The sequence below is a fragment of the Phaethon aethereus genome (genome assembly GCF_964289735.1).
Source record: "Phaethon aethereus genome assembly, chromosome: 3".
Lineage (NCBI taxonomy): Eukaryota > Metazoa > Chordata > Aves > Phaethontiformes > Phaethontidae > Phaethon > Phaethon aethereus.
The window spans coordinates 110,553,740-110,577,893 of record NC_138576.1 but is presented as its reverse complement, the minus strand read 5'-3'; the positions used below and the strand labels follow the sequence as shown (position 1 = coordinate 110,577,893).

General features: G+C 42.1%; 1 protein-coding gene across 1 annotated transcript in view; it reads right to left on the bottom strand.

The window, feature by feature from the left end:
• Nucleotides 1–657: 657 nt before the first annotated feature.
• The window catches only part of XDH (xanthine dehydrogenase), a gene marked incomplete at both ends in the record, with an annotated part of 50,950 nt that continues 27,453 nt past the window's right edge, over nucleotides 658–24,154 (bottom strand). The window contains 20 exons of the mRNA XM_081997670.1: nucleotides 658–708; nucleotides 1,109–1,276; nucleotides 2,517–2,705; nucleotides 5,119–5,184; nucleotides 5,844–5,958; nucleotides 7,104–7,156; nucleotides 8,023–8,097; nucleotides 9,092–9,220; nucleotides 9,933–10,028; nucleotides 10,628–10,709; nucleotides 11,297–11,442; nucleotides 11,931–12,122; nucleotides 13,547–13,633; nucleotides 14,261–14,348; nucleotides 15,820–15,953; nucleotides 16,675–16,799; nucleotides 18,770–18,866; nucleotides 20,435–20,554; nucleotides 20,960–21,083; nucleotides 23,656–23,825. Of these exons, the coding sequence (XP_081853796.1) occupies nucleotides 658–708; nucleotides 1,109–1,276; nucleotides 2,517–2,705; nucleotides 5,119–5,184; nucleotides 5,844–5,958; nucleotides 7,104–7,156; nucleotides 8,023–8,097; nucleotides 9,092–9,220; nucleotides 9,933–10,028; nucleotides 10,628–10,709; nucleotides 11,297–11,442; nucleotides 11,931–12,122; nucleotides 13,547–13,633; nucleotides 14,261–14,348; nucleotides 15,820–15,953; nucleotides 16,675–16,799; nucleotides 18,770–18,866; nucleotides 20,435–20,554; nucleotides 20,960–21,083; nucleotides 23,656–23,825 (2,307 nt within the window). The remainder of the gene's footprint in view (nucleotides 709–1,108; nucleotides 1,277–2,516; nucleotides 2,706–5,118; nucleotides 5,185–5,843; nucleotides 5,959–7,103; nucleotides 7,157–8,022; nucleotides 8,098–9,091; nucleotides 9,221–9,932; nucleotides 10,029–10,627; nucleotides 10,710–11,296; nucleotides 11,443–11,930; nucleotides 12,123–13,546; nucleotides 13,634–14,260; nucleotides 14,349–15,819; nucleotides 15,954–16,674; nucleotides 16,800–18,769; nucleotides 18,867–20,434; nucleotides 20,555–20,959; nucleotides 21,084–23,655; nucleotides 23,826–24,154) is intronic.

The following is a 24,154-nucleotide window of genomic DNA, read 5'->3' as shown; positions in this document are numbered from 1 at the left end:
AGACAAAGCAATCGTCATTTAACTTCGGATAAATCAGCTATCAGTCATATTGTAGGGTTTTTCTCTGAACCACTTTTGTTACATAGGTAAGACTATCTTCATTAGCTAACATCACAATTCCTCCTCATCTTCCTCTAGTGTATATCTGGCTTTGTGTGAAGAGGGGACACAATGGGGTCCAGCCCTCAGTGCCTCTCATGTCTTCCCTTATCTCAGCTAGAGGACTGGTTGTCTGGGTTTAATGCATTTAAGTCCTTCTTGGCATAGCATCACAAGGTGATCCACCTTTCCCCCAGACCAGAAAAAAAAAACCCCAACAACCAACCACCCTGCCATTTCACACTGGCTGGTAATAAGCACGTCTTCCATCCTTGCAGCAATTTTAAATGAAACCTGTAAGATTTTTCAATTATCAATCTGGATAACATCACCTTCCACTTACTCTTCATTTGAATTTACATCACAGTTATAATCTGGCAGCAATTCCCTCTCCTAGAGAAAACAATGATTGGACAATTAAATGTGAAAGCTCCATGAATCAGTGGATGAGCCACATGAACACAGATTTTTTTTTTTTTCATTATAGTCCTACTGCCTTGTCATCCCTCTGGTGTAAGCTCAGTTTCATGAGTGGAGCTTGCTCCTCAAACTTCCCTTTTACACACGCACAGACCATGGCTTAAAGGTCCCTGGCTCAGCAGAAGGGCACTGTAAAGAGAAAAAAAAATTAAGTTACAAACAAATGAGGGTCCCAGCCTGGGTTCAGCATACCCCACCAGGCTCCCTTTGAGATGGGTGGCTTTGTACTGTTGAAGATCTGAGCTCATATCCCAGTCTTTCAAAACACAGAGATGTCTGTCTCAAGCACTGCTGTTAGAGGCTGTGCTTGGCAATGGGAGCCCCAGCAATGCTGGTCTGTGGATTTGTCTCTCACTTGGTGGCATGTTAAACAAAGGATAACACCCATGAAATAAAAACCATCTGCTTAAGCAGGGCCACCGCCTCCCCATCCTGCCCTAATCCCAGACCTGGGCCACTGTGACCAGCACACGCACGCTGTGTGGGCAGGCTGGTTAGGGAGCAGGCTATGAAACCACAAGCTGTTTACCATTTTGGTGAAGATGTCCACACAAGCATTGCGGATCCTCTCTGGGGTGGCAGGGCTGTCTAGCCTGAATGGTTCGGTCAGGCCAGAGTCCTTTCTTGCTGAGTAGATGGCATCTTTAATGGCGTAAAACACTGAGGCAGACAGGAAGAGAGGTGGCTCTCCCACAGCCTAAACAGAGCACAAACAATAGTGAGGCTGCAGCCCAGAACAGTCCTGGCCCTGGAAAGACTAATGAGGCTAACAGAAAGATGAGCAAGCCCTACGTGACAATCAGGTATTGTTTGCATTCCTCATTCCCTCTTTGTAACTTCTCAGTCTCCCAGATGCGATCAGGAAGGAAAGGACAAGCCAAAACAAGCCCCTTGCCTTCCAGATGTGAACCTCAGTCTACCAGCGAGGAAACACGAAGCTAAAACAGCCTCCAGTCTGCTAGGTGTGATCAGTGAGGGAAGACTGAGCTAAAACAGCCTCCAGTCCATTTAAAGAAGAGACAGTAGGAAAACACAAGCTTTCTGACACAGCAAGACTGTTATGAAGGAAAAAGGGACTAACCCATTCCCATAACCTTTTGGATGCTGCTAAAATTGCAGCAAAGGGAATACAGATAAGGCAGTGGTGAGCTGTCTCGGCACAGAGCATCATGCTCCATCACTGGAGGTCCTTGCAAACCAGCAGGAATGCCTCCCTCAGGGATTACACAGGTATTATCTAGTACTGAGGTCCCTGCCAGCCCCTTTTTTCTTAATTCAGTCATCAGCACTAATCACCCAAAAAGTTCTCCTCATTGATGAAGGTGTTCCTGTGGATGGAGGGGAAATGGGAAAGTGTAAGGACACAGGACAGGCATATACAAATAAGGATGCTGGGTGGCCTCTCTAAATGCTTTGTTGAATGACAAGTAAAGCAAATTTATTGATGCTGTACATCCAGCCCCACTCTGTGCAGCCCTCACTGCAGAGAGCAGCACTGACTGCAGCGGAAACAGCTGAAGGACACATGGATTAATAACGGACCTTTAAGAGTGATATGAGCACTGTGAAACAGTAAAGCAAGCAAAAGATGAAAACTCACACAAGATCTTGGTATACCAGGTCTGGGGAAATGACACTGCTGGAAATGTTACCAGCAGTGGTGGCTCTGGTGCCAGGGAAGGCTGGCAGCCTCTGTTTACAGCAGGACTGGCACAGCAAAGCCACTTCAGTTCTCCTCTAATGGCAGGTTATTTCAGTTCTTCCTAACTATAAAGGATAGTACACATATTTCTGGTAAGGAATGGGAAAACATTCTGACCCCGGAATAAAGCCAGCATGACAAAATTAACTATTTAGACACATGCATCATTACTTTATCACACTCGGCTTCACAGAATTATAGAGCAGTAAGAGGCCTGCAGATCTCGCAGGAATACCTTGGATGAATAAACCGCCTTGCTGTTTGGACAGTCACGGAGAAGGGACACATAGAATTCTGTTGGGATGTCTCCAAACGCTGGGATTTTGTACATCCCAGGCCCTCGAGTGTACAAGTTCCCTTCAGGAGAATAGCGCAGCTCCTCCATGGTGAAGAGCCCAAGGCCTTGGACAAATGCTCCTTCTATCTACAAACACATCCAAACAAGGTTACATTCTTTTTGTTGTTCTTCCCTGCACAAGAACAAACAGTGATGACTTCCACCAAAGTTTTCAGCCCTCTCCTCCTGACTAATTTCCTATTTTTCATCTCTAAACCTTGTCCCCTCTGCTGAGTACAGCTTGGCACATTTGCACAATTCCTGTGTTCCCATATAGATGTGGCTGCATTTCCCTGGCAGATGAAGCAACTTACAAATACATGCAAACAGATATGCTGTAAACACAGTGGACAGATTTCCTGATGAAGTAAGGAAAAAAACCCCTCAACGCCAAATACTGATTCCTTCATAGGCAGATTGACACTGAATCATAGAATAGTTTGGGTTGGAAGGGACCTTTTAAGGTCATCTAGTCCAATCCCCCTGCAGTGAGCAGGGACATCTGTAGCTAGATCAGGTTGCTCAGAGCCCCGTCCAGCCTGACCTTGAATGTTTCCAGGGATGGGGCATCTACCACCTCTCCGGGCAACCTGTGCCAGTGTTTCATCACCCTCAACGTGAGAAATTTCTTCCTTAGATCTAGTCTAAATCTACCCTCTTTTGGTTTAAAACCATTACCCCTTGTCCTATCGCAACAAGACCTGCTAAAAAAGCCTGTCTCCACCTTTCTTAGAAGCCCCCTTTAAGTCCTGGAAGGCTACAATAAGGTGTCTCTGGAGCCTTCTCTTCTCCAGGCTGAACCACCTCAACTCTCTCAGCCTTTCAGCATGGGAGAGGTGTTCCATCCGTCTGAGCATTTTTGTGGTATCCACTGGATGTGTTCCAAAGGTCCATGTCTTTCCTGTGCTGAGGGCTCCAGAGCTGGGTGCAGGACTCCTGGTGGGGTCTCACCAGAGAGGAGTAGAGGGGCAGAATCCCATCCCTCGACCTGCTGGCCACGCTGCTTTTGATGCAGCCCAGGATATAGTTGGCCTTCTGGGCTACGAGCACACATTGCCAGCTCATGTCCAGTTTTTCATCCAATGAATGAGTTGTACTTGCTGCTACTTCAAAGGACAAGAAGACTAAAAGGATTGAAGATGACATATCTGAAGACAAACTACTTTATGCTTTCTATTTCAGTATAAATGCTTTCTTAAGTGTGCATATTCTTAGGTCACCAGCACAGACACCCACAAAAAACACTCCCATATCCATTCAAGTACTAAAGACTTCTTTGCATAATTTTTCTACTCTAAATTTTAGGAGGGGGGAAAAAAAAACAAAACCAAAAACCACAAGGGGAGCAACTATGAGAGGAGGATGTGCTTGAACAACCCAACATGAAGAAGCTCTGCTCACTGTGCCCGTAGAGAGATCTGACAGGCAGAGCAGTCTAAAGATTTGGCACAAACATTCATTAACCCAGCTCTGTGTACTTGGGTTTCTGCAGTCATACAACACCCTTTCTCTCCTGTGCCCTCAGATCCCCTGCAGTGATTCATGGAAGGACAAAGGAAATTGAGATCTCTTTGACAGGCTCTGTATAGCCCATCTCTTTATTCCCAGACCCAAACTGACAGGCTGCAAAGACAGAAAGGCTCCTTCTCTCCTTGGCGACTTCCAAAAAAGGTGTCTTTCAGAAAAAATGTTGCTTTGAGAGAAGTTTCATTTTAACTACAGCAGAGCTCTGCAACTTGTGCCCTCCTGTAAACCCCAAATCCTGCAGCAGTTTCACCGGGGTTCCAGTATATCAACACCTAGAGTTTGCAAGGGACCTAAGAAGGCTAGATGAGCATGTGCAAATGCCTAACAATTCATCTTTTGGTATATCAAACAACCCTGTGTTTATTACCTTTCTTTGCTGAGAAGTATCATTGCGATTATTACTGCATGAAGTATAGAAGTAAGCTTTTCTCTGCCCAAGGAATTCGTAAGTTAAGCAACTGGTTCAACTTCCTATTGAGATCCCTACATAGCAGTAGCTGGAGGACAGAATCTATTACCCCAACTCTTTACTCACGGAATTAAAAGGGCCTTGATATTGATAGATAGGAATATAAAAATCAGGTGTAGGATTTAGCCTCACATGTTACATTGTAGAAACTAAGCCTGGAATGAGGTTATTCCATCATATTAGTATTATCTGGATTCATTCCTTAGGCAAGGCAGATGCTGAAAAGCACCATTGTGGTGGTAACTGAAGAATATCCTGTAGTCTTAATATCCAAGGCAAAAAAAACCCCAGCAGGATATTCCCCAATATAATTAATTCAGTGCCTATTGCATAGTGTAGGTCAAACTGGTTTTCATAGCTAGCCTAAAATGCCTTACTGGATACCCAAATTTACAATGCTCTGTTTGCAAAGGCACAACCTGGAGAGGGATAATGGCTCTAGAAAAGCCTGAGAGTAGTGTGATCACTTTAATATACTGGAAATAGCAACACTATTTCACTTACCTGTCCTATATCTATGGCTGGGTTCAGACTGGTACCAACATCCATAACAATGTCTGTGCGAATGTTCTAAAAGGCAGAAATAAATAATAAATCATCACAGAACACTGAAACTGGTACAGCATGGTCTTGTATGAGGAGTAATGTATCCAACCACTACCCACACTTGGCCAGCGTTCAACAACCTATCTCAGTTCAACTCTTCATACTGATTTTTAATCTGAGTTCATCCCTAAAGTAAATCAAAGGAACTCACTGCAGTTTTCCACAGAGATCCCGTGGACCCAATTTATACTAGTTCCCAGCTGCTAGCATCAGTGCTCTGTACCTGAGTGTAACCAACTAGCTCAGATTCTGATTAATTTTTTTTTTCCTTTTTTCTTTCTTTCTAAGAGTCTTCAGTGCTATTTTTAATGATTAACTCAATTCCAGTATGTTTCTGTTCTTTTGTGCTAACAGAGTGCTGCTATCTCTTACTTAAGCAAATCCAGTAACTTTTGCAATCATTCATTAAGCCTCCTAATATCCCTGCAGGGTAGATAATTATCATTTTATTATACTTTACAGATTGTTGCACTGTGGAACAGAGGAGTTAAGAAATTTACTGAAGGTCACACCAGACCAATGACAGAGCTAGGGACAGGCTGACACCCAGTATTTGTTGTAACTCCTTGTGAATGTTTCCTTCATCTAAACACAGAAGGCTATTTCACTGCTGACCCCCTCACCTTGTGATCACCTGTCAGGCAATCTATCTCAACCTCAGAGCAAGCAACGCCATAACTGAAGTAGCAGAATGGTTTCCCTTCGTTCTTTTCAAAGTCGTAGCCAAGGTCAGGAATTCTTGATACAATGAAAAACAAAACCACATTTCATTGAAGGAACAGTCCAAATGAATACAAACACATTGCAACTTATCGAAATCCTTATTCACTTTTGTTTCATCCCTTCCGTCAAGCCCATACAGAAATGAAAATTGTAAACAACTATAAATAGAAATCTGCTAAATCTGCTCTGTATTCCAAAACCTGACTGAAACTATCAAACTATTTTAGCCATCTTTATTTTCCCGTGAATCTCAGGGCTTGTGAAACTCATTCCCACCAACCCAGTAGCAAATCTTTTGCTTTTAGAGGGCAGTTGAACATTTCTTGTAGGTCATTAAATTTCAGAGCATAATCAAGTTGAACCAGAAACTGGATTAAGCTAAGAACTGATTTTAAGCAGAGTTCATGGCAAACTTTGTATCTGGTTACTTATACTTTATCTGAAAAATGGTTTATTAAAATACTGGCAGTCACTTGCTTAAGAGAAAAAAACCACATTTCAGAGATGCAACAGAAATGAGCTCATATTGTATGTTAGTCCTAAATAGGCTATTCTCAACACTGTGTTTAGTTTTTTATGTCAACCTCTCTGCGTCAAAGATGATGGATCTCTGTTTTCCTCCAGCAGTAAAGCTAAGAAAAGTGCCTCATTTCAGAACTGCACAGGAACCAGCAAGAGTTTAAAGTGGGAGAATGAAATTGAAAACATTGGTATCTGCTCATGCCACAACAGACAAGATACTGCTCCAGCCAATTGCCATAAGTAGCTTTGTCCTCAAGGACAGCCCTGACCCCTTTTTCCCTACATGACGGTTACAGTGCAAAACTAAGTCACGAGGTTGACACAGAGCAGAGCCCCAGGCAAAGCTCTGATTTCATTTATGCCTCCTCAGACCTAGGTCAGCTAGAGTAAAGTTAGATCTACTTCAGGTTTACATGAGATCTGAACTTGGCTCCGAAAGCTGCACTCTATCAGGAACAGATTCTCCCCAGCCAGAAGAGTTAACCTCAGCTTAACATTTCTAGGTAGGAAAGGGAATGCAGCCTTACATTAGAGCAGTGAAAGCGGGATAGTGGCTGTAAATCCTCTCAGAATTTCCCTGGATGCAATCCATGCAATCGAGCAAGAGCTGTGCCTCTGCAGTATGAATATTCACTCACCTATAAAACCCTGTGGCCGACAGGCTAACACAGTTCTCGTAGGCAGCTTTAATCTGGCAAAGTGAACATGCGTTTGAAAACAGTAATTAATTGTCCAACCAGTCCCTGCAAAATAGCTACCCCAAAAACATTTCCAGGAGAGCATGAATAGAAGGTGTCCAGTGACAGACGGCTGGCACGCTACCCAGCACCAGCGGGCCAAGGGAAACATCATGATGCAGCTGCTTCCCCAAATAGCCCCGTCAGCAGCTACCAAGGGCAGAACTTGTCCACCGACAGAGGGATTAAGACTTGCTCTTGTTTATTTGGCTTTCAGCTACAGGTTAGACTTTCAGCCTCAGAGACAAAGGTTAAACTGACAGTCATCTTGACTTCAGTGAGGCCAGGGGAAATCCTATCCTGACTTCCAAATCACAAAGTCAAAGTTCCTCCCCTGAAGACGAGAGCTTGGATCTGAAAATGGCCTGAGAGCCTTACAGCAGACCAATCTCTTATTATTGAGGGTACAGAGATATTGCAGCCAAGGAACACTACAAGAGGTGGATGGCAGCTCAACAAAGACTCATCTGTGTCACAGAATCCCTGCACTACAAATCAGGTTTCTTCCTGTCCCAGACTGTAGCCTGACTAGAAAGGCTATGTATATATGTAACCACTGAAGACTTTTATTTGGTCAAGTTTGTCATAGGCAGGCCCCAGGATCCGGAGATCCTGTATCCAACTCAGTATTGGAGTCATAACTGATGTTCTGGGGATGACACCTTGCAAGATTTGGTTACTTCCCTTGCCAGGTTTCTGTTTCACTGTCTTTGCTAGCAAGATGCAGGCAGCCTAGAGGATATATCTGCATACAGGGTTTGCCAATTAAAACAATCTCTGACAACATCGACTTGTCTCACAACAGATAAAAACAGCTTACCCAGTCTTCCCAGGATCCTTTGGGATTAGACTGTTTGATCGGCTCAAGTCTTTTTAAGATAGTCTGACATGCATTCTAGAAACAAAGAAAGAGAGAAGCAATATTTTAAGATTTGAAAAGTCAGTATTAAGAGCCCTATAAGAGTTTAAAAGAACCTTCTGTTTAAATCAATATTGCCTTTCGGACTTTGGCATATCATAAAAAGGAACAAAGTTCACTAACAGATGTCTTGCTATATAGGAATAAATATTGACTGAAAAGGATTTTAAAGCAGATTGGCTGTCCTGATAGCAGAAGGGAACCCCAAATACAGCACAGAACTTTCCAGACCATGACACAAAATATCTTAAGTCCACCCATTTATACGGTATTTATCTGTACCAAGTCATAGCAGGACATCTTAGCATATCTAGCAAGATGATCCTGTAACACTGAAAAAAATATTCTTGCCAAAATTCAACCTACTCAGACAAGCTGTGCAGAGAATAAAAACAGCTTGATGATTTTATTTTACAGGTTACACTTCCCCTCTTTAAGCCTGAGAATGACCAGTACTAAATTCCTGTTTTCAATGGAAAAGGCACATACCCTGTGCATATATGCATTGGTAACTCCATCATGTCAGAGACAGTCATGACCACGCCATGTTACAGAAGGATGTTTGTGGTGAGTGTATAAACACTTAAGAGGTCTTTGGTTCTGGAGCACAGCCCAGAAACCATAAGCTATTAATATTTGCAGTACAAGATATTTGTTACAGATAAGGTTGCATTAATTACTAAAAAGCTAGCTAAATGGATGCTTTGTTCTGTTCATTTTGAGTAATCACAAACGCTCCATTTTAGAACTACAGAAGGACTGAAGGAGAGTTTTGAACAACTTGAAAAAAATATGGTCATTCATCTGATCTACCCCCACCGGCAGGTAAAGAAGTTATGAGGTATCCTTAGCCTGGAATTGCCTTTTGATGGTGACGTTTTCCTTAAGTAATAGATAAATACACACCAACTTTTCATGTTCTGGAATCCTAGCTTATAACCCACTAGTTTAAATATCTTGGTTTCCATACATGGACAGCCATTCCATTGATGTCTGCACTGACAGAGGCAGCTGTCGGGGAGGTATTTGGGACAGTGTTTGTGCTGGTCTCACTGATGTAAATTTTGGAGGTTGGGATTCCCAGTGATCTGCTAGCAACCTGCAGAGCAAAGGTAAACAATTGGTAAGCAGCTCGTCTTATACATGGGCATTATCATTCATTGCTTACATTGCAACTTCCACCCTCTCCCATCCTAAATTTCATTTTTCTTGAAGACTCAGTTGATTCGGTGACTGAGAGCTAGCCAGCACATTTTTAAGTTTAACCTTCACAGACTGAATGTGTGCAAGCACATACATGTACACTTATGCCACAATGACAGACATTCACTTCACTATTGTGAGACTAAATTCTTCTCTCAACAATTATAAGAATCAGAGGATAAAGAGCCCTATTAAATTTCCCTTTCATTCCCCTGCCAAAGCAATATTGCTCCCTTAGGCCTTTTTAACTACAAAGGCGTTGGCATATATAAATATGTTTGCAATATGACTATTTTTTGTATAAAATATATGTAAATGGTAGTTTTATGGGATTTAATGAAATTGCCACAGAAGCTGGATTGTAAGCATAACCTGTGTTATCTACATAATAAGAGTTAAGATGGTGAAGAATCTAATTCTCATACTCAATTGTGATAATACTCTGGAAATCTAGCACTACTGCTGAAACAATTAAAAGGAATTAGTCATGATTCATTACCCTACACATGCACACAGAGGAAGTATCAAGCTGTCTGAAGTAATACTATAGAGTGAGTGTAATTTTCCTGAAAAGATTCTCATTCAGTTAAGTCCAGACTCTTTATTACCTGAATCATTTTGGTGTGAAGTCCTTGACCCATCTCAGTTCCCCCATGTGTAAGTAACACAGAACCATCTGTATACACATGGACCAGAGCTCCAGCCTATAAAAGGGAACGTTAATCCAAGAGTCATCATAAATGAGCGAGTGAAGTACTTAGCAGATTTCAGTTACAAACTAGAGAGAGAATTAATTTGGAACTAGACCAATGTTGTTCTTCAGTATAATTAAAGCCACTAGTTTACACTTGAGGTGAGTTTGGTTTAGCCTCACTGACTCAGTAGAAGATCCAATGACATAACAAACCTCCGTCAGTATTTTCAGCTCAGAAAGCAGGTGAAGCAACCCAAACCTGCCGCTCTGAAACCGAGATGCACCCTTCACCTGAACTTGCTAACACCACTGACAGTCCATCAAGTCAGGTCAAACACAGGAACAGTGTTTTGACTGTTTAGGAAGAGGGAACAGGCTGAGAAATTAACGTAACACAATACCATGGAAACATAGCTGCACTGTGGTGACTTTTTGGACAGTATAAACTGGTAACTGTTGTGTTGCTCATTTTGGTTTGAAAAATGTGTGCTCTTTCTTAACTAATTTTCTCTTCTCTGAAAAGCTCCAGTTGGTACAAATGGAAGAGGACCTGGGAGAGACAGCATAAATCTAGCTTCTCTACTGAAAAGATGAATGACACTTACGGACCTGGTTCAGAAATGGGATAGTGAAACTGATCCCAAATTTGGTAGGAATGATGCATATCCCTCTCTTCTTCCAGCGATTCTGCCTGCAAGGAAAGAACATTATTCGTATACTCATGAGGCTTTCATCGCAACTCAATACTATGCTTCTCTCCAACAGCTTGGGTATCAAAGAGGAAATGAAATACCTGAATACAGTATAGACTGATTTAATCAGTAACTTTTATGGAAGATTAGCTTTGTTTATGGGTCCCAACACGAAGAAATCCAAACTGAAGATGGTCCCCCAGGCATCATAGAAGCAATTACCTGGCCTATTAACTATTCAGTTGTATATACAAACCCACTAAAAAAGACTATGAGGCAGTGGAAAGCCTAAACAAATTGCCTTAGCCATTTGAAAAGCCTAGCTTGGACTTAACAGACCCCCTCTCCTTTGTTACATTTCCCTTACAAAATCATGTCATGCTAAGTCTGATTCCTGCCTTATTTAAGCTACCAGAGCTCACTGATAGAGGTTTCTTCACACAGTGAGCATGAAGGTATTTCAGAAAGAGAAGTTTTTAGAAGTCACTCTGCAAATATAAGGTCTGATGTCACATCACTCAAGTTGCTAAGAAAACTTCAGATGTTAGTAGGCAACAGGTGCACCCAATAACTCCAGAACACCTACTTGTTGAATTCTTCAATTAGTTTCTTCCTGGCATGATAGCTAGAGCTTGACAAACATTCATCCCAGCATCTTCGAAGAGTAAATCCCTCCAACTTTTGGTTAAAATGAGTCAGGTCTCCTTCATTATAAAGATTGAGCTTCCGCACCTTCCCAAAGAGACATATAAAGGACATGCCAAGTTTAATGCTTCAGACTAGGTCTTTAATGGATGACAACAAAAGCATGTTGGTTCCTAGTCTTAGTCCTCTGCTTACTCTACAGAACAATAGAATTAACAGACGTATATCTGTTTATGGGGAAATGGGGACTAAGACATTAAGGCTGGGAATTTTCAAGACAGATTAGGGCTTAAGCACATTGTTAGTAAGATTAAGGTACCTAGTGCCTTTGGACTTCTTTTTTTTTTTTTAATATCTATCCTTAAAGCAAGTGTTACACAATTGAGGTTAATGAGGGAATTTAATGAAGCAGAAGATAATCCATGCTATAATGTTGCTGTCATACAGAAAGTTTGAGATGGCTTAGCAAAAATGAAGCAAAAGTTCTTATGCTTAATGATTTTCTATGGTTGTGTCCAGTTCTCAGAGCTTGTTCAAAGGCAGCACTGCTCTGAAACATGTCAGTGGATCTGTACCTCCTCAGGTGGCAGGCCACACTTCCGAGCAAGGTCACTCATCCAGCACTCAGCAATCATCATTCCTTGGGGCCCTCCAAAGCCACGGAAGGCTGTGTTGGAAGGCAAGTTGGTCTTGCAAACAATGCCGACGCTGCTGACATTGGGGATGTTGTAGGAGTTATCCAAATGTAACAGGGCTCTGTCTATAACCTGGTGAAAAGAAGGCGTGGGGGTGGACATATTTTACATGAATCACATGTCAGACTTCTCACTAGCTGCCAAAGCCAGGCTGGAAAGCTCTTACAACCACCAGCACTTTCTCTTGCACCCTGCAGTTCCGCAGTCAACACAGCTGGATGAACACTGAGGTGCAGCCAGTACTCCCCCCCATTTGCAATGGGCTGTCACATGGTATCCTCCTGAAGGACAGCACAGTAAACACAGGTCTGTCTTAATACTTATGACCCCGGGGCAGATTGAGCTTCAAAGTCCTTTGTTGGCCCTGGGCTCATGCTGAGCCAAACTGCTACTAAATGCCATTACCCACCTGGAAGAACCAGAATCTTCTTTTAATTATATTGAGTAATCTGTTACTGGAAAAGAAGTCTCAGTGACATCAAGTGACTCAGCAGCTGGGCTATGGCAGTAAGGGCAACTATGTGAAGTAAAGAATTTTCGATAGCTACATCTAACCTGTAAGATTTGAGAGCTTTGTCCACTAATTGTCCAAATTGGGAAAGGGCCAGAGCTTCTTTCTGGCTTGTGTTGCCACATTTCCCTTCCAGCAGCAGCACAGAGGAGATTATGCACATCCCAACTTTATTTCAATACAGAGCACTTTCCAGTCATCTGATTCAGACACAGTCAAAAAAAATCCAATTCACATAGCTGTACTTTCAATCAGGCCCTTAGTTTATGCAAAGACACTTGCCTGCCGTTCTGCTCTGCACAGCACCAACCACATTACTAGCATTGAATGTGGCTCTGGTAGAGAGCTCTTGCAGTTCTCTCCTACTGAAAGGGACTCATTTTTACAGAAAATTATCAAAGACTCAGTGCACTAGAGAAAGAGAGCTAGAATAAAGGCTCTAGGCTATTGGGTTGGTCACTCCCACAACAGGAAAAGGACATTTTTTTACTCATCAGCACAAAAATTCTTGGAGACAAACTCCAAATTCAGGCCCATTCTTGTCCCTAGTGCTTGTGAACCCGATGTTAGCTTTAGCCAGTCCTTAACAAGCTTGTTGATTTGGGCACTCTGCCCTGATCAGCCTATTGAGATGGATGTTTCTTATTCCAAGGAACTAGCTTTCCCCAAAGCTGGGGAACTATGAGTATCTTGCATTGTGCAACAGGTTTCCCATCACAGCCCTCTGTAATGCAAAGCAAACTTAAACTTTCTTGTCCCTTTTGCCTAATCCAAGTTATTACAGAATCAATAAGAATTATGTGGCACATGCCAAGGCAGGTCAGTTGGCTCAGAGAGCAATTGTAGAAGCTCCAAAAACCCACAAGGTCTGTTTTCAGTCATGTCAGAGAGCAAGCAATGCGGTAGACAACTCTTTGAAGTCAGAACAAAAAGTTGCACAGGGAAATGTGTTCTGCCTAGTTAACCATCAGAAAATTTTACTTACGCCGTAAGAGAGGTCTACAGAGTTGCCCCCATTGCTGTAGTATGACACTTCCAGACTCTTGATTTTCCCATTCTTCATGAAACCAACCTGTCACAAGAGAGTCTCCTCAGTAATCAGTTTTCTACAAAATGTTCTGTTTCATGCTTCCCTACAAAAATTGAATGGACCTCATACATGCAAAAATCTGTCCTCTGCTGCAGCACAGGACAACCACAGGCAGCAACTGAAGAAGCTTCCCAGTAAAGGGTCCATGTATGCATCTTAATCTTGCTCCAGAGAACTCTTCTAAACTAAGTGCTGGCCACTTGTCACAACCACACCTTCCTTAACAGGCTTTGGCTTTGAAAAGCAGAAACAGTTGGATGGGGATTGAAGAGGAAAGGAACTTAACAAAACAAACAGTAGTGTGATACTGTAAACAAATGGGAGAGCATCTAAAAGCAACACGACTGTCAACAGGGGCAAAGTCTTGGTTGCAAAAAGGAGGGAAGTATTTATGCTGAGGTCACAAGAAGGGACTCATCCGAGCCAAAGGAACTTCTGCAGGATTTAACAGGAAAAATACTATAACCCAGCTGACGTGATCCATTTGCAGCAGGGAAGATCAGCAGTGAAACAACCAGAGCAGCAAGTTTTGTCACAGTATTTTACTACTTGCTGATGTTTCGGGTGACAACACTGAGACAATATGCATTCATTTCGATGTATGCATACCTTGTACTTCCCCAGGAAGGGATGTCTCCCACCAGTTAGCAGCATGTCCTCATCTCGATCCAGCATGCACCTTACTGGTCGGCCAGTTCTGTTAAAGGATACATTTATCAGACAAAGCCTGAAACGTACAATACAGTTCCTATAGAGCAAGACTGTCCTCTTTTTGGAGAGCATTGTGAGTGGCATTCCAGAGTGGCAATGGGGAGTTAGGGGTAAACTGCTTGGTCTATACATCTTCCTCTTAAGAAAAGGGTAAGATCGAATAAAAAAAAAATTAAGATCTTAGAAGCTGGGACCCGTTCATGAAAACTCTTGTGGAGACCCTTATAGTAAAAAGGACAGTTTCTTAAAGAGGCACATGCTGATAACTGAGCAACCACTGTTTTCCAGACTTTCTCAAGGCACACTCTTGGCTTTGCAAGAGAGAATGCCGTATGAATTATATAATAATACTAAGTAAAGTACTAACTAGCCTTCAATTTGACCTTGATTTGTATTTGTTTATTTATTATCCAAGGAGGAAAACAAAGAGGAAAGGAGTTGCTGCTTTTCATTTTGTAAAAATTCTGCCTTCCTAGTGCCTCTCTTCAGGTTATAAAAATATCTAGGGAATGCCATAGATGTTATTTCATAAGCTCTGGGATATAAAACAGTGGTTTTCCTGGCAGAGATGAAGGGAAGAAAAAAATACATATGTATTATTGATTAATTAGAGAAAGCAGGTGGTTTGCTCAGAACAGGAAAAAGAAAGCTAATTTAAGTACAGGAGCTTCATTTTGGCTGTTCTCTTCCAAAGGTATTTTATCAAATGGCTGCCACCTTGCAAGATCCATCTAGCACCGCCAGCAGGGTGCATCCTCACTTACAAGGGCAATATTGGGAAGGGCAGTGTTACATGCAGTGCACAGATGTCATCTCAGAGGCCATGTTCACTCACAACCACAGAAACTTGCCCATATCAAAACTCCAGAAACCAGAAGCACATTTCCAATCTACACTTCACAAATGGTTCTAGATTCATTCCCTGAGGTTTTGGGGGTTTGAAAAGTGTGGGTTTCTGGTCAGTGGCCTGCCATCCTTCCTAGGGAAAAATCCAAAGAGAGAGTTTGCAGAAGAGCAGAGAAACGGTGGTGCAAGGATGGTGTAGTAGAGTTTTGAGCAAGGAAGATACTCTCATACCTCTATTATACAAAAAAACAAGCATGGCGAGTGCTGGATTTTGAAAGGGTTTGGAGTAAAGTGAAGGGGAGAAGCAGATAATTTGAGATACAGGAGTTTTCACAGAGCACCAAAGGAACAGCAGAGTAAGGGGTTTTCCCCCTTTCCTATTAAAAGCTGTCATTCCTGCATAAGCTTAGCCCCTCTGAGCAGGTTCAATTCATCCTACCAGATAGTGGCCCATTAGACATCTCCTTTGGGAAATCCCAAGCTTGCTATAAGCTGTACAGTAACAAGACATGAAGAGTCTTGAAAGTGCTCCAGCACAAATGGTGCTCCAGAAAGAGGCAGGCTGGGACAGCCTGAAAGGAAAAAACGCTGTTCCCCACACCCAAACTTACTTGAAGGCTGCAACAGCCACTGCAGTTGTCAAAATAGTATTCCTAGTCTCTTTTCCTCCAAATCCTCCTCCCATTCTTTTCACTCTAACCACAACTCGATTTGAAGGGAGTCCCAATGCATTAGCAGCAAACTCCTAAAGCAAAACAGAACAGCAGAACGTGTACAGAGCTGAGCTGTTGCTAAGATCTAAACAGGAACACAGCGCCTTTCTGCAACCACTGCAACAGTGTGAATACTCTGTTACGTTTCAGGTCCTATCGGTCCTGCAATTGATTTGTTGCAAATGCAACCAATGAGCCCAGTATTTCGCCTCTGAGGTGGGAGACAGCACCAGATTCAGGAAGAGACTGACATGAGATGAGGTTACCAAGACATGGGTCTGATTTAGCACGGGGTTTGACATCCCTACCACTCTGTCCATTCTCCTCACTCTATTATGAGACCTTTGGACAGTCTTGGTGAGTCAGTAAACAGGCCAAAGACGCCCCATAGTGCCAGTAGCCTATCTCACAAGATGGCAGAGTTAGTATATACAGTCAGTGTTTACATCACCTCTCTTTCTGACATGTCATTCAACAGCCATGCCTACTGACCAGCTGGCACCTCTCCAGAAGAGGTTAAGCATGTAATCCCTGGTGACAAAGATGTGCTGCCAACAGAAGCATCTCTGTCACCTGCAAGCAGATTCAGGACACCAGTAGGATGGATACGGACTTTAGATCCCATACCCAACTCTAAGCCTATGTGGGGTTTTTTTATTCAAGACAAGGTAGGACCAACTGTAAAACAACCTTTTATCTAGTCTGAAACTGAGAAACAAATGCCTTTTAGGCAGCAGGTCAATGAGACAATACCTGTGTCTTCGTTGGGTTTTGGGTCGACACAAAGAGTTCCATCTCACCATCTTCCCCCCTTGGCACAGCCACAGTACAGTGAGTTTCCAGATAGAAATGCTCCTGCCCACCAAGGTACATCTCCCCTAGAAAATTGAAAGAAATGCCCCAAACATAGGGCCCAGGTGTCCTTGGTGTTATCAGGTGTCTCCCATCATGTGCTGCCTGCAAGCTACTGCCCTTTTACATATGTTAAATAACAACCCTTTGCACTGCCCAGCACTAGATATCCCTAGCTCTAAAATTGACATTTCTGGTTCAGTGTTTAAAAAAACCCCAAACAACCCACAAAACCAAAAATCAGACATGACCCACCTGCACTTTCTAGAAATTTTCAATCCAAAACACAAGTGGCTGGCATTTCAAAAACAAGCCTGCACACCATGCCATTGACCAAGCATCCTTGAAGATGCAGTGTTTGGTGCCTTTCAGACTGTCCTGATAACACCACTGAGATGAAGGATAACGATAAATCAAGGATAGTCTAGCTGAGCAGATCAAATACAAGGTTACAGACTTTGAAAAAGGGGAACAAAAACAAAAGCCCAAAATGCCTTGAGAAGATCTAACTGAGAATCAACTCCCTGTCACTGCACGTGGCTCTTTCCCAGGACATCTTACCTGGCAGCACTGAGGGTACAATTTCCAGTAATGATACACACTATTAAATGTCAGAATCAGCCTCCTTTTTCTCAGTCATGGCCCATGTCTATTCAGCTACCATGAAAATTAACATTCAGAGCAGTTCTCAAAATCTTCTTCCTCTCTTCCTTTTATTCAATTCAGAAACAACAAAATAGCTGCCTTCATTAGGTACATCAGTGGGAAATGCACATTTGCGTGGGACAACTCCTACTCCGCTACATAGCAGGGGCCTTTCTCTTGTCTCCTCGAGGGGGTTGGCCTGGCATTCACACAGTATTGCAGCCTTTTAAATAACCTATTCTTCTAGCTCAGAACAATTTCTGTCTTGCCTGGCACAGTGTTTTAATTTTGTATACTATAGTACACTATAAGAAACAGTTAAACAACAGCTTATGACACCTTTGAAGCGCCCGTGCCAATCACTGACTGCAGAGGAAAAATCTCAGCAATGCATACCGAAATACAACAAATGACAGACCTGGAAATGGGTGTTTCAGTTAAATAACTCCCTCCTTCCCTCATGGGGAGGTAAGGGGAGCACGATTCTCTGTGATCTTCGAGAATAATCCCTTCACACAAGGCTTTGTGTCTATAACTGATTTAACTTCCCTCTCAGATCTGTAAGAGGGATACACCACCTTCTTATCAATAAATACATAGTCCTACAAAGGTCTGATGTTTGAGACTCTTCCTCTCAGGAGTTACTGATCGGTAATACACCAAGCGACGACATGGGTCTGAGAAAATTCCAGTTCACAGCTCTGGCACCCTCCCCTCCTAACTCATAGAGGTCTTAAACAGTTGTTGATAATTCCTATGTTTACCCATGTCTCTACAATCTGCTTGGCAGACTCCAACAGAATGAAACCAAGAAGGACACCAAAAAAAACCCATCCTCAAAGACAGACCAACAGTCAATGCTGAGAAAGTGTTACAGGGCACTGCCATGTTCTTCATGACACCTACAGCCACCAGTGTTGGTGTATCAGGTTTTCACATGCATGTACGTCCCATTTTCATCAGATACAGTCATATGCCAAGTTAAAGGAAACTGACTGTCTATAAGATTATGTCTGGACGGGGAAAAGCTCCTATATGGATACATATCAGGGGAAAAAAAAAAAATCACTTTGTAGAACATTTGCTTAAGAAAAATGTGTCCTTACATCGGAAAAAGAGTGTTTACAGGGGCACAGCAGGGAGTATCCAAGTCTGTTTTAAACTGAAGTGAAATCTTTCACAAGCTGTTTATATATAAACAGTTAGCTGAAACTTAATATGAAATTAATTTAGCCCTGCAAGTCTTACTTACATGAGTTCAGTGTCATATACTTAAAAAGGAGGCTGATAGCTTGACTTCTTTTGTTGCAGACTATCCTATTTTCAAAGAAATATTAATGCTTATTCTCACCTTCCAAAATGTGATCAGATTCATCAAATCCTTTCTTCACGTCTCCCTTATTAATCCTCTTTATAGATTTAAGAAAGGATCGTTTCTCAATAGCTTCCTAGGAAACATAATGACACAATGAATTTTTGGGGAAGCAGAGTAAAAACAAAGCTTCCTCTGACTGAAGAAGAAATATCCAAGATAAAAAGCACAAGAACTTATCAGACACTAACTACGGTAATAGCCAAGTGTCTTGACTTAAAGCAGTACAAGATAATTTTGGGCAACACAGCAATTTCACAATAAACACCATAACTGGACAATCTTAGATTGCTCCTTGTGACCCATTTTACATTATGGACCCAGAACCTCAAGGTCTGTAGCCACCAGAGCTATGACTTACAAAATATGTTAACTATAATCTGTGGTCCAGAAGCAGGGGGAAAGAAAAAAAAGATAAAAAGAAAAGAGACAGAAGGAGAAAACTGAATCTCTCTGACGGGATGAGAACTTCTGCAGAAATATTTTACTTCTGAGCTAATATACAATATTCTTTATTGGGGCAGTTTACAAATGCATTTCATTTTTGCCAAAACCGAAGCTTTCCATAATGAAAAAAAAAAAAACCACAGAATGATCAAACAACAACAAAATCAGCACATTTTTGGCTCCACTCTCATCTTTCCTGGTTGAATAAACAACTAGAAGCCTCAGAAAAGGGAAAGTTCTCACACGTTGTTTGTGAACCCACATATCATACAAACAACCCAAAACCTCCGCCCACAGATGACAGTAGCAATGTCTGTACCAGACAATGCACAGACTCCTTGTATTTATATGAATACAATTCACATTACAAAACACATGGTACAAATTACTGACCATTAAAGAAATTAATTAGAATCCCATTGTTCTAATTTCTCCCCAATGAGAATGGCTTCATACATTTTTTCTCATTTCTAGATGTGAATGCTGTATTAGATATTATTATAATTTGCTTTTACTGTCACATAGGGAAATCTTGTCAAGAAGCCTTCTAGTAAAAAAAAAAAAAAAGGCATGAAATGATCACAAATTGTTGACATTAATTTCTTCAGCTTTGAGAAAAGCCACTGCATGGCTGTGTCCATGCAGTCAGTGGAAATGCTCACAGTGGAGAGTGAACTCCTGAAAATTAATCTCATCAGCTTAGAAACCAGACAAGTGATCTGCAGAAATCTCAGAGAATCAGTGCAGTGACAGAGCTAGAAGAGATGTTTTCACACCCTATTATTGAGTGTTATAAATCAGAGAATGACGAATGAGTGAATACCAGTGAAGACAGCAGGGTCATACCAGAGAATATTGAAAGCAAGCAAGTGGGTAAGTAACAGTAAGTGGGTAAGTAATTAACAGTGACCTTGTTAATTTGAATAGATTTGTGCTGAGCACAATATATCCACCAGAGTTTGGTTTATTTGTTTTAGCTTTAAAAACCACAGAACAAGTTAATGTACTCCCAATCAGTACCACTTCAAAGGAGTGTCCTCTTCATATTTAAATATACAGATTATTCCTTCTATCCGTATCCTGCTGCACCCACGAAGACTAACAAAACATGTGGCTAATCCCATGTGTGAGAGTAGAAGTTAACTAGACATGAAGGGGTCCCAACCTAACTGCAAAAGCAGATCTGAGCCATCTTACCTGAATTGTGACAATAGGTTTGAGTTCTTCATACTTAACCTTCACAGCTTTAGCTGCTCTTCTAGAATGTTCTTGTGTGTCTGCAAGAACTGCACCGATGATATGACCAACACAAGTGACCTACAGGCAAGATTAGGATGCACCATCATTTGGTGTGTATATATGCAGTAACTGAGAGGCTCAGGATAATTCTCTTAATCTGCTCCTTTGTGCAGTTTTTCATCTGTTTGTTCAGACTGGTCTACTTACAACTGGGAAAATGATCACAAACAACTTTGGATAGTAACTGAGTGAGCGAGCCTACCCCAGCGGCCTGCAGCTTAGAGGAGAATAGTGCAGATAACAGAGTGGAGAGGAGCATGGGGCAAAGGGACTCGGCCCTTATTCAATTTGGCACCAAGACTTCTATTGACTCCAGCACAGTTAGGATTTATCTCTGGATATGGTAGAGGACTTCACTGGACAATATGAGAAATCTTATCTCCTGAGCAGCATGATTGAAAAAGGCTATTTTTAAACACATACCACATTCTCAGCAAAGACAGTCTCGTCATTAGCGACGCCAGTGATATTACTGCCAGGAACATCCTTGGCAGAGACAAAACACACAAACCCAGGAACACTCTGGGCTTCAGATGCATCTACAGAACTAAAGAAAGAAAGAAAGAAAGAAGGAGAGGCATCGTTATTATTTCTCATTTTTCTTTTTGCCACTGCTTATGAAATACCAATACATTTTCAGGCCTGATTCCCTGAAGTCTGGCTATGCAAAAGAGAAGGAGTTTGTCACATGAATATCATGTGAGACCGAGGCAGAAAGGGCAATATATTTGACTAAAAGCATTTGGGATCTATATAATAATCTAAATCCTGACTGTGAGTCTGAACACCAGTCTGCTTCTTTGGACCACACTGTATCATACATCTTTTCCCTAAGACATATCTGAACTTGATCCAATTGCCACGTGTACACAAGATGCCTTGACATCCTTTACCAAAGACAGATTGGTGTTAGTGGTGGTATGCCTCCACTGTCTTCTTAGCTGCCATGATTCTGTGAAGGCAAGATTCCTCCCTGCCTATTGATAAACATGAAATTTTACTGCAGACACATATAATCTACTGTGGGTTCACCTCTAGGGAAAAATGTGGCTGCGAGTCAGGGAGAAGTTGTTACCAATCACAAGGAAGCTACAGGATACTTAAACGGATGCAAAAGAAATGACGCTCCAAAAGACAAAAAGCTTCGTGAAAGGCTTTCTTTGGCAATCAGCAAGGAGGTATCTAACAAAAATGTTTGTCTGCTTGAATCATGTATCAATTTAAAACTAAGTGACAAGCAGGACAGAAAGTAACTAGAAAAGTGCAATATAGTTTGATTTTTATATGGAGCACTTAATAAAAAAATGTATTACAGAAGACTTTCAAGCTCCTTTTGCAGTATTTTGTACATTGGCTATGTAATTGGCTTCGTTTACAAGGGAACTGTTGCGAATAGAAAAGCTGTGGCTTTGTTTCTGCTAACTGAATGATTTATTGTCTTCTGTAAATTGCTGCAATTTTTTTCAGCATGCTTGTTTAGATTCCTGAAATTGATAGAAACTGTGCCTGAAAGTAGCTGTTTATACATCCCAGTGAGCTACAGCCTTTTTTTTAAAAAGACATTAAATGTATGAATGAACTTGCCCACATGAACTCTTAGACACCAGGAACTGAAAACAATGCTTTTTTTCTTTTGAAAGTTCACTTTCCCTGGCTTCTGCAGTAATGCCTCAGAAACAATTCTCTGACAGTTACCATTAGTTAGAAATACAGAGGCAAATGATTTCCAGTTTATACGTGGTGGTTAAAATCTGACTCGGGTGAAGTGGAAGTTTTCAGAGCCAATATTTTGACCAACAAAATCATAGGCTGAGATACTTTTGTCACCTGATGAAATATTCTACTACTTCCTCTACAGAACAATACAGGCTCACAGATTGAAATGTGAGTGCGCAACGCAAATGCAAGAGAATGTGTGCAGCAACCTCTCGAAAAATACTGCTTATTGTTGGTCACAGGCACAGATGCGATGCTTTCTCTATTGTCACAACTTGCACGGGTAGTAGTAACAATGCTTACGCGTTTGCAGCCCTCATCAACGACCACGTTGCAACACCTAAGATTTAACTATGATTACACAGAAATGTCTTTCATAACCTGGGAGTTGACTACTACATCTGCGCATCTGTGACCATGGCGCTGCCTGGCCCTTGTTAGACCACTGTGGGAAACCTCTGGCCAGGAAGCCTAAATAGGCAGGAAGTGTTGCCTAAGGAACAAATAGCACATCACAAGGCTATTGAGGATGACACCAGGCAATGTAATGCAGAGTGTCCCACATCAAAGCAGTTGAGGGCAGATGAGACCCTGCAGAGCCACCACAATGTAAGCACAATTAGGGATTGTGGAGGGCAGTCAGTTCTGTAATATAACAGCAGTAAAACTCATATGAGAATGTAGATGGCATTACCTGCCAGGATAGGTGTCTTAGCATTGGTTAGTCACTATTGTGATAAATTATGCAGTCATGCCCTGCATGGACAAGATGTTTTCAGAGACAGCTGCACTTCCAAGTACTGACCTATCCACTTTGCTACAGACAAGCACAAACAGATGTACATCTAATAGCTGAAGCTAACTCACATAGGACTGTTATGCAGAGGGCTTGATCATAGCAAGTGCAAGCAAGCACCATGCAAGGCAAAAACCAGCAGCCAGAACACACACAGCTAACTCACCAGCAGGAGTGCTGTGGTGGAACTGCATGTTACAACCTAAATTTTTAGGCAGATAGGAAAGAGTATGTTCAAGCTGCATGCTCTGAGTAGCGATATTAAAATGACACCTCCTCAGACATTGTGGTGCTCTCCTACCTTGCTCCTTTTTAATCCTGCATGCTTATGTACAAGAGGTGGGACATGCAAGAAGGTTGCCTAAGGCTGAGGGCTTTGTGCTTCAGCAAAGCTCCGAGTTTGGTGTTAATCCCCTCATATTCCCACTGACACAGACTTGCAAGGCAGCTGTAATACACAGCTCGCCTCCATGTAACAACGTGCAATGAACTGGAGTTCCCACTACTACCAAAATCTTTCCCTCACCTGCAACTTGACAGGTCAATGTTTTCTAAGCCACCAGGCACTGGATGCTTTCAACAGCTGAAAGTCAGACACAACACTTACAGGATCTTAGCGTGGGCTTTGGTGCTGGTCACCAGTGTTAGATACAGCTCATTCTCATAGCGAGGGATATCATCGCAGTAAACAGCTTCTCCACACGCTTGTTTGGCTGCTGAAACATGCATCAAAGGCCGGCCCACCGTATCTTCAACTGCCTGCCCCCTGGGCACTTCCTGGAGTAAAACACATGGCTGACTACTACTGCTTAGATTGCAGGGGACAGAAGCATGGATGGGAGAGCAAAAAGCACCGTGAGACATTCTAGTAAGATGGGGAATGGGATAGGGGCTCAGTCCTTTGGGAAAGGAAGGTAAACAAGATGGAGTGGCTACACAGAGGGAGATATAGAGAATGAAGTGAAAGGGATTTGGTTTTTGAAACTGCTGTGGAAGAGAAGGGTTTGATGTGACAGCTTGCATCAAGTTCTGAAGCTGGCTTCTACTCTCAAAGCTGAAGACAACAAGTCATTAATGGAGAAATAAGGAAGAAGATGTATCCCGAA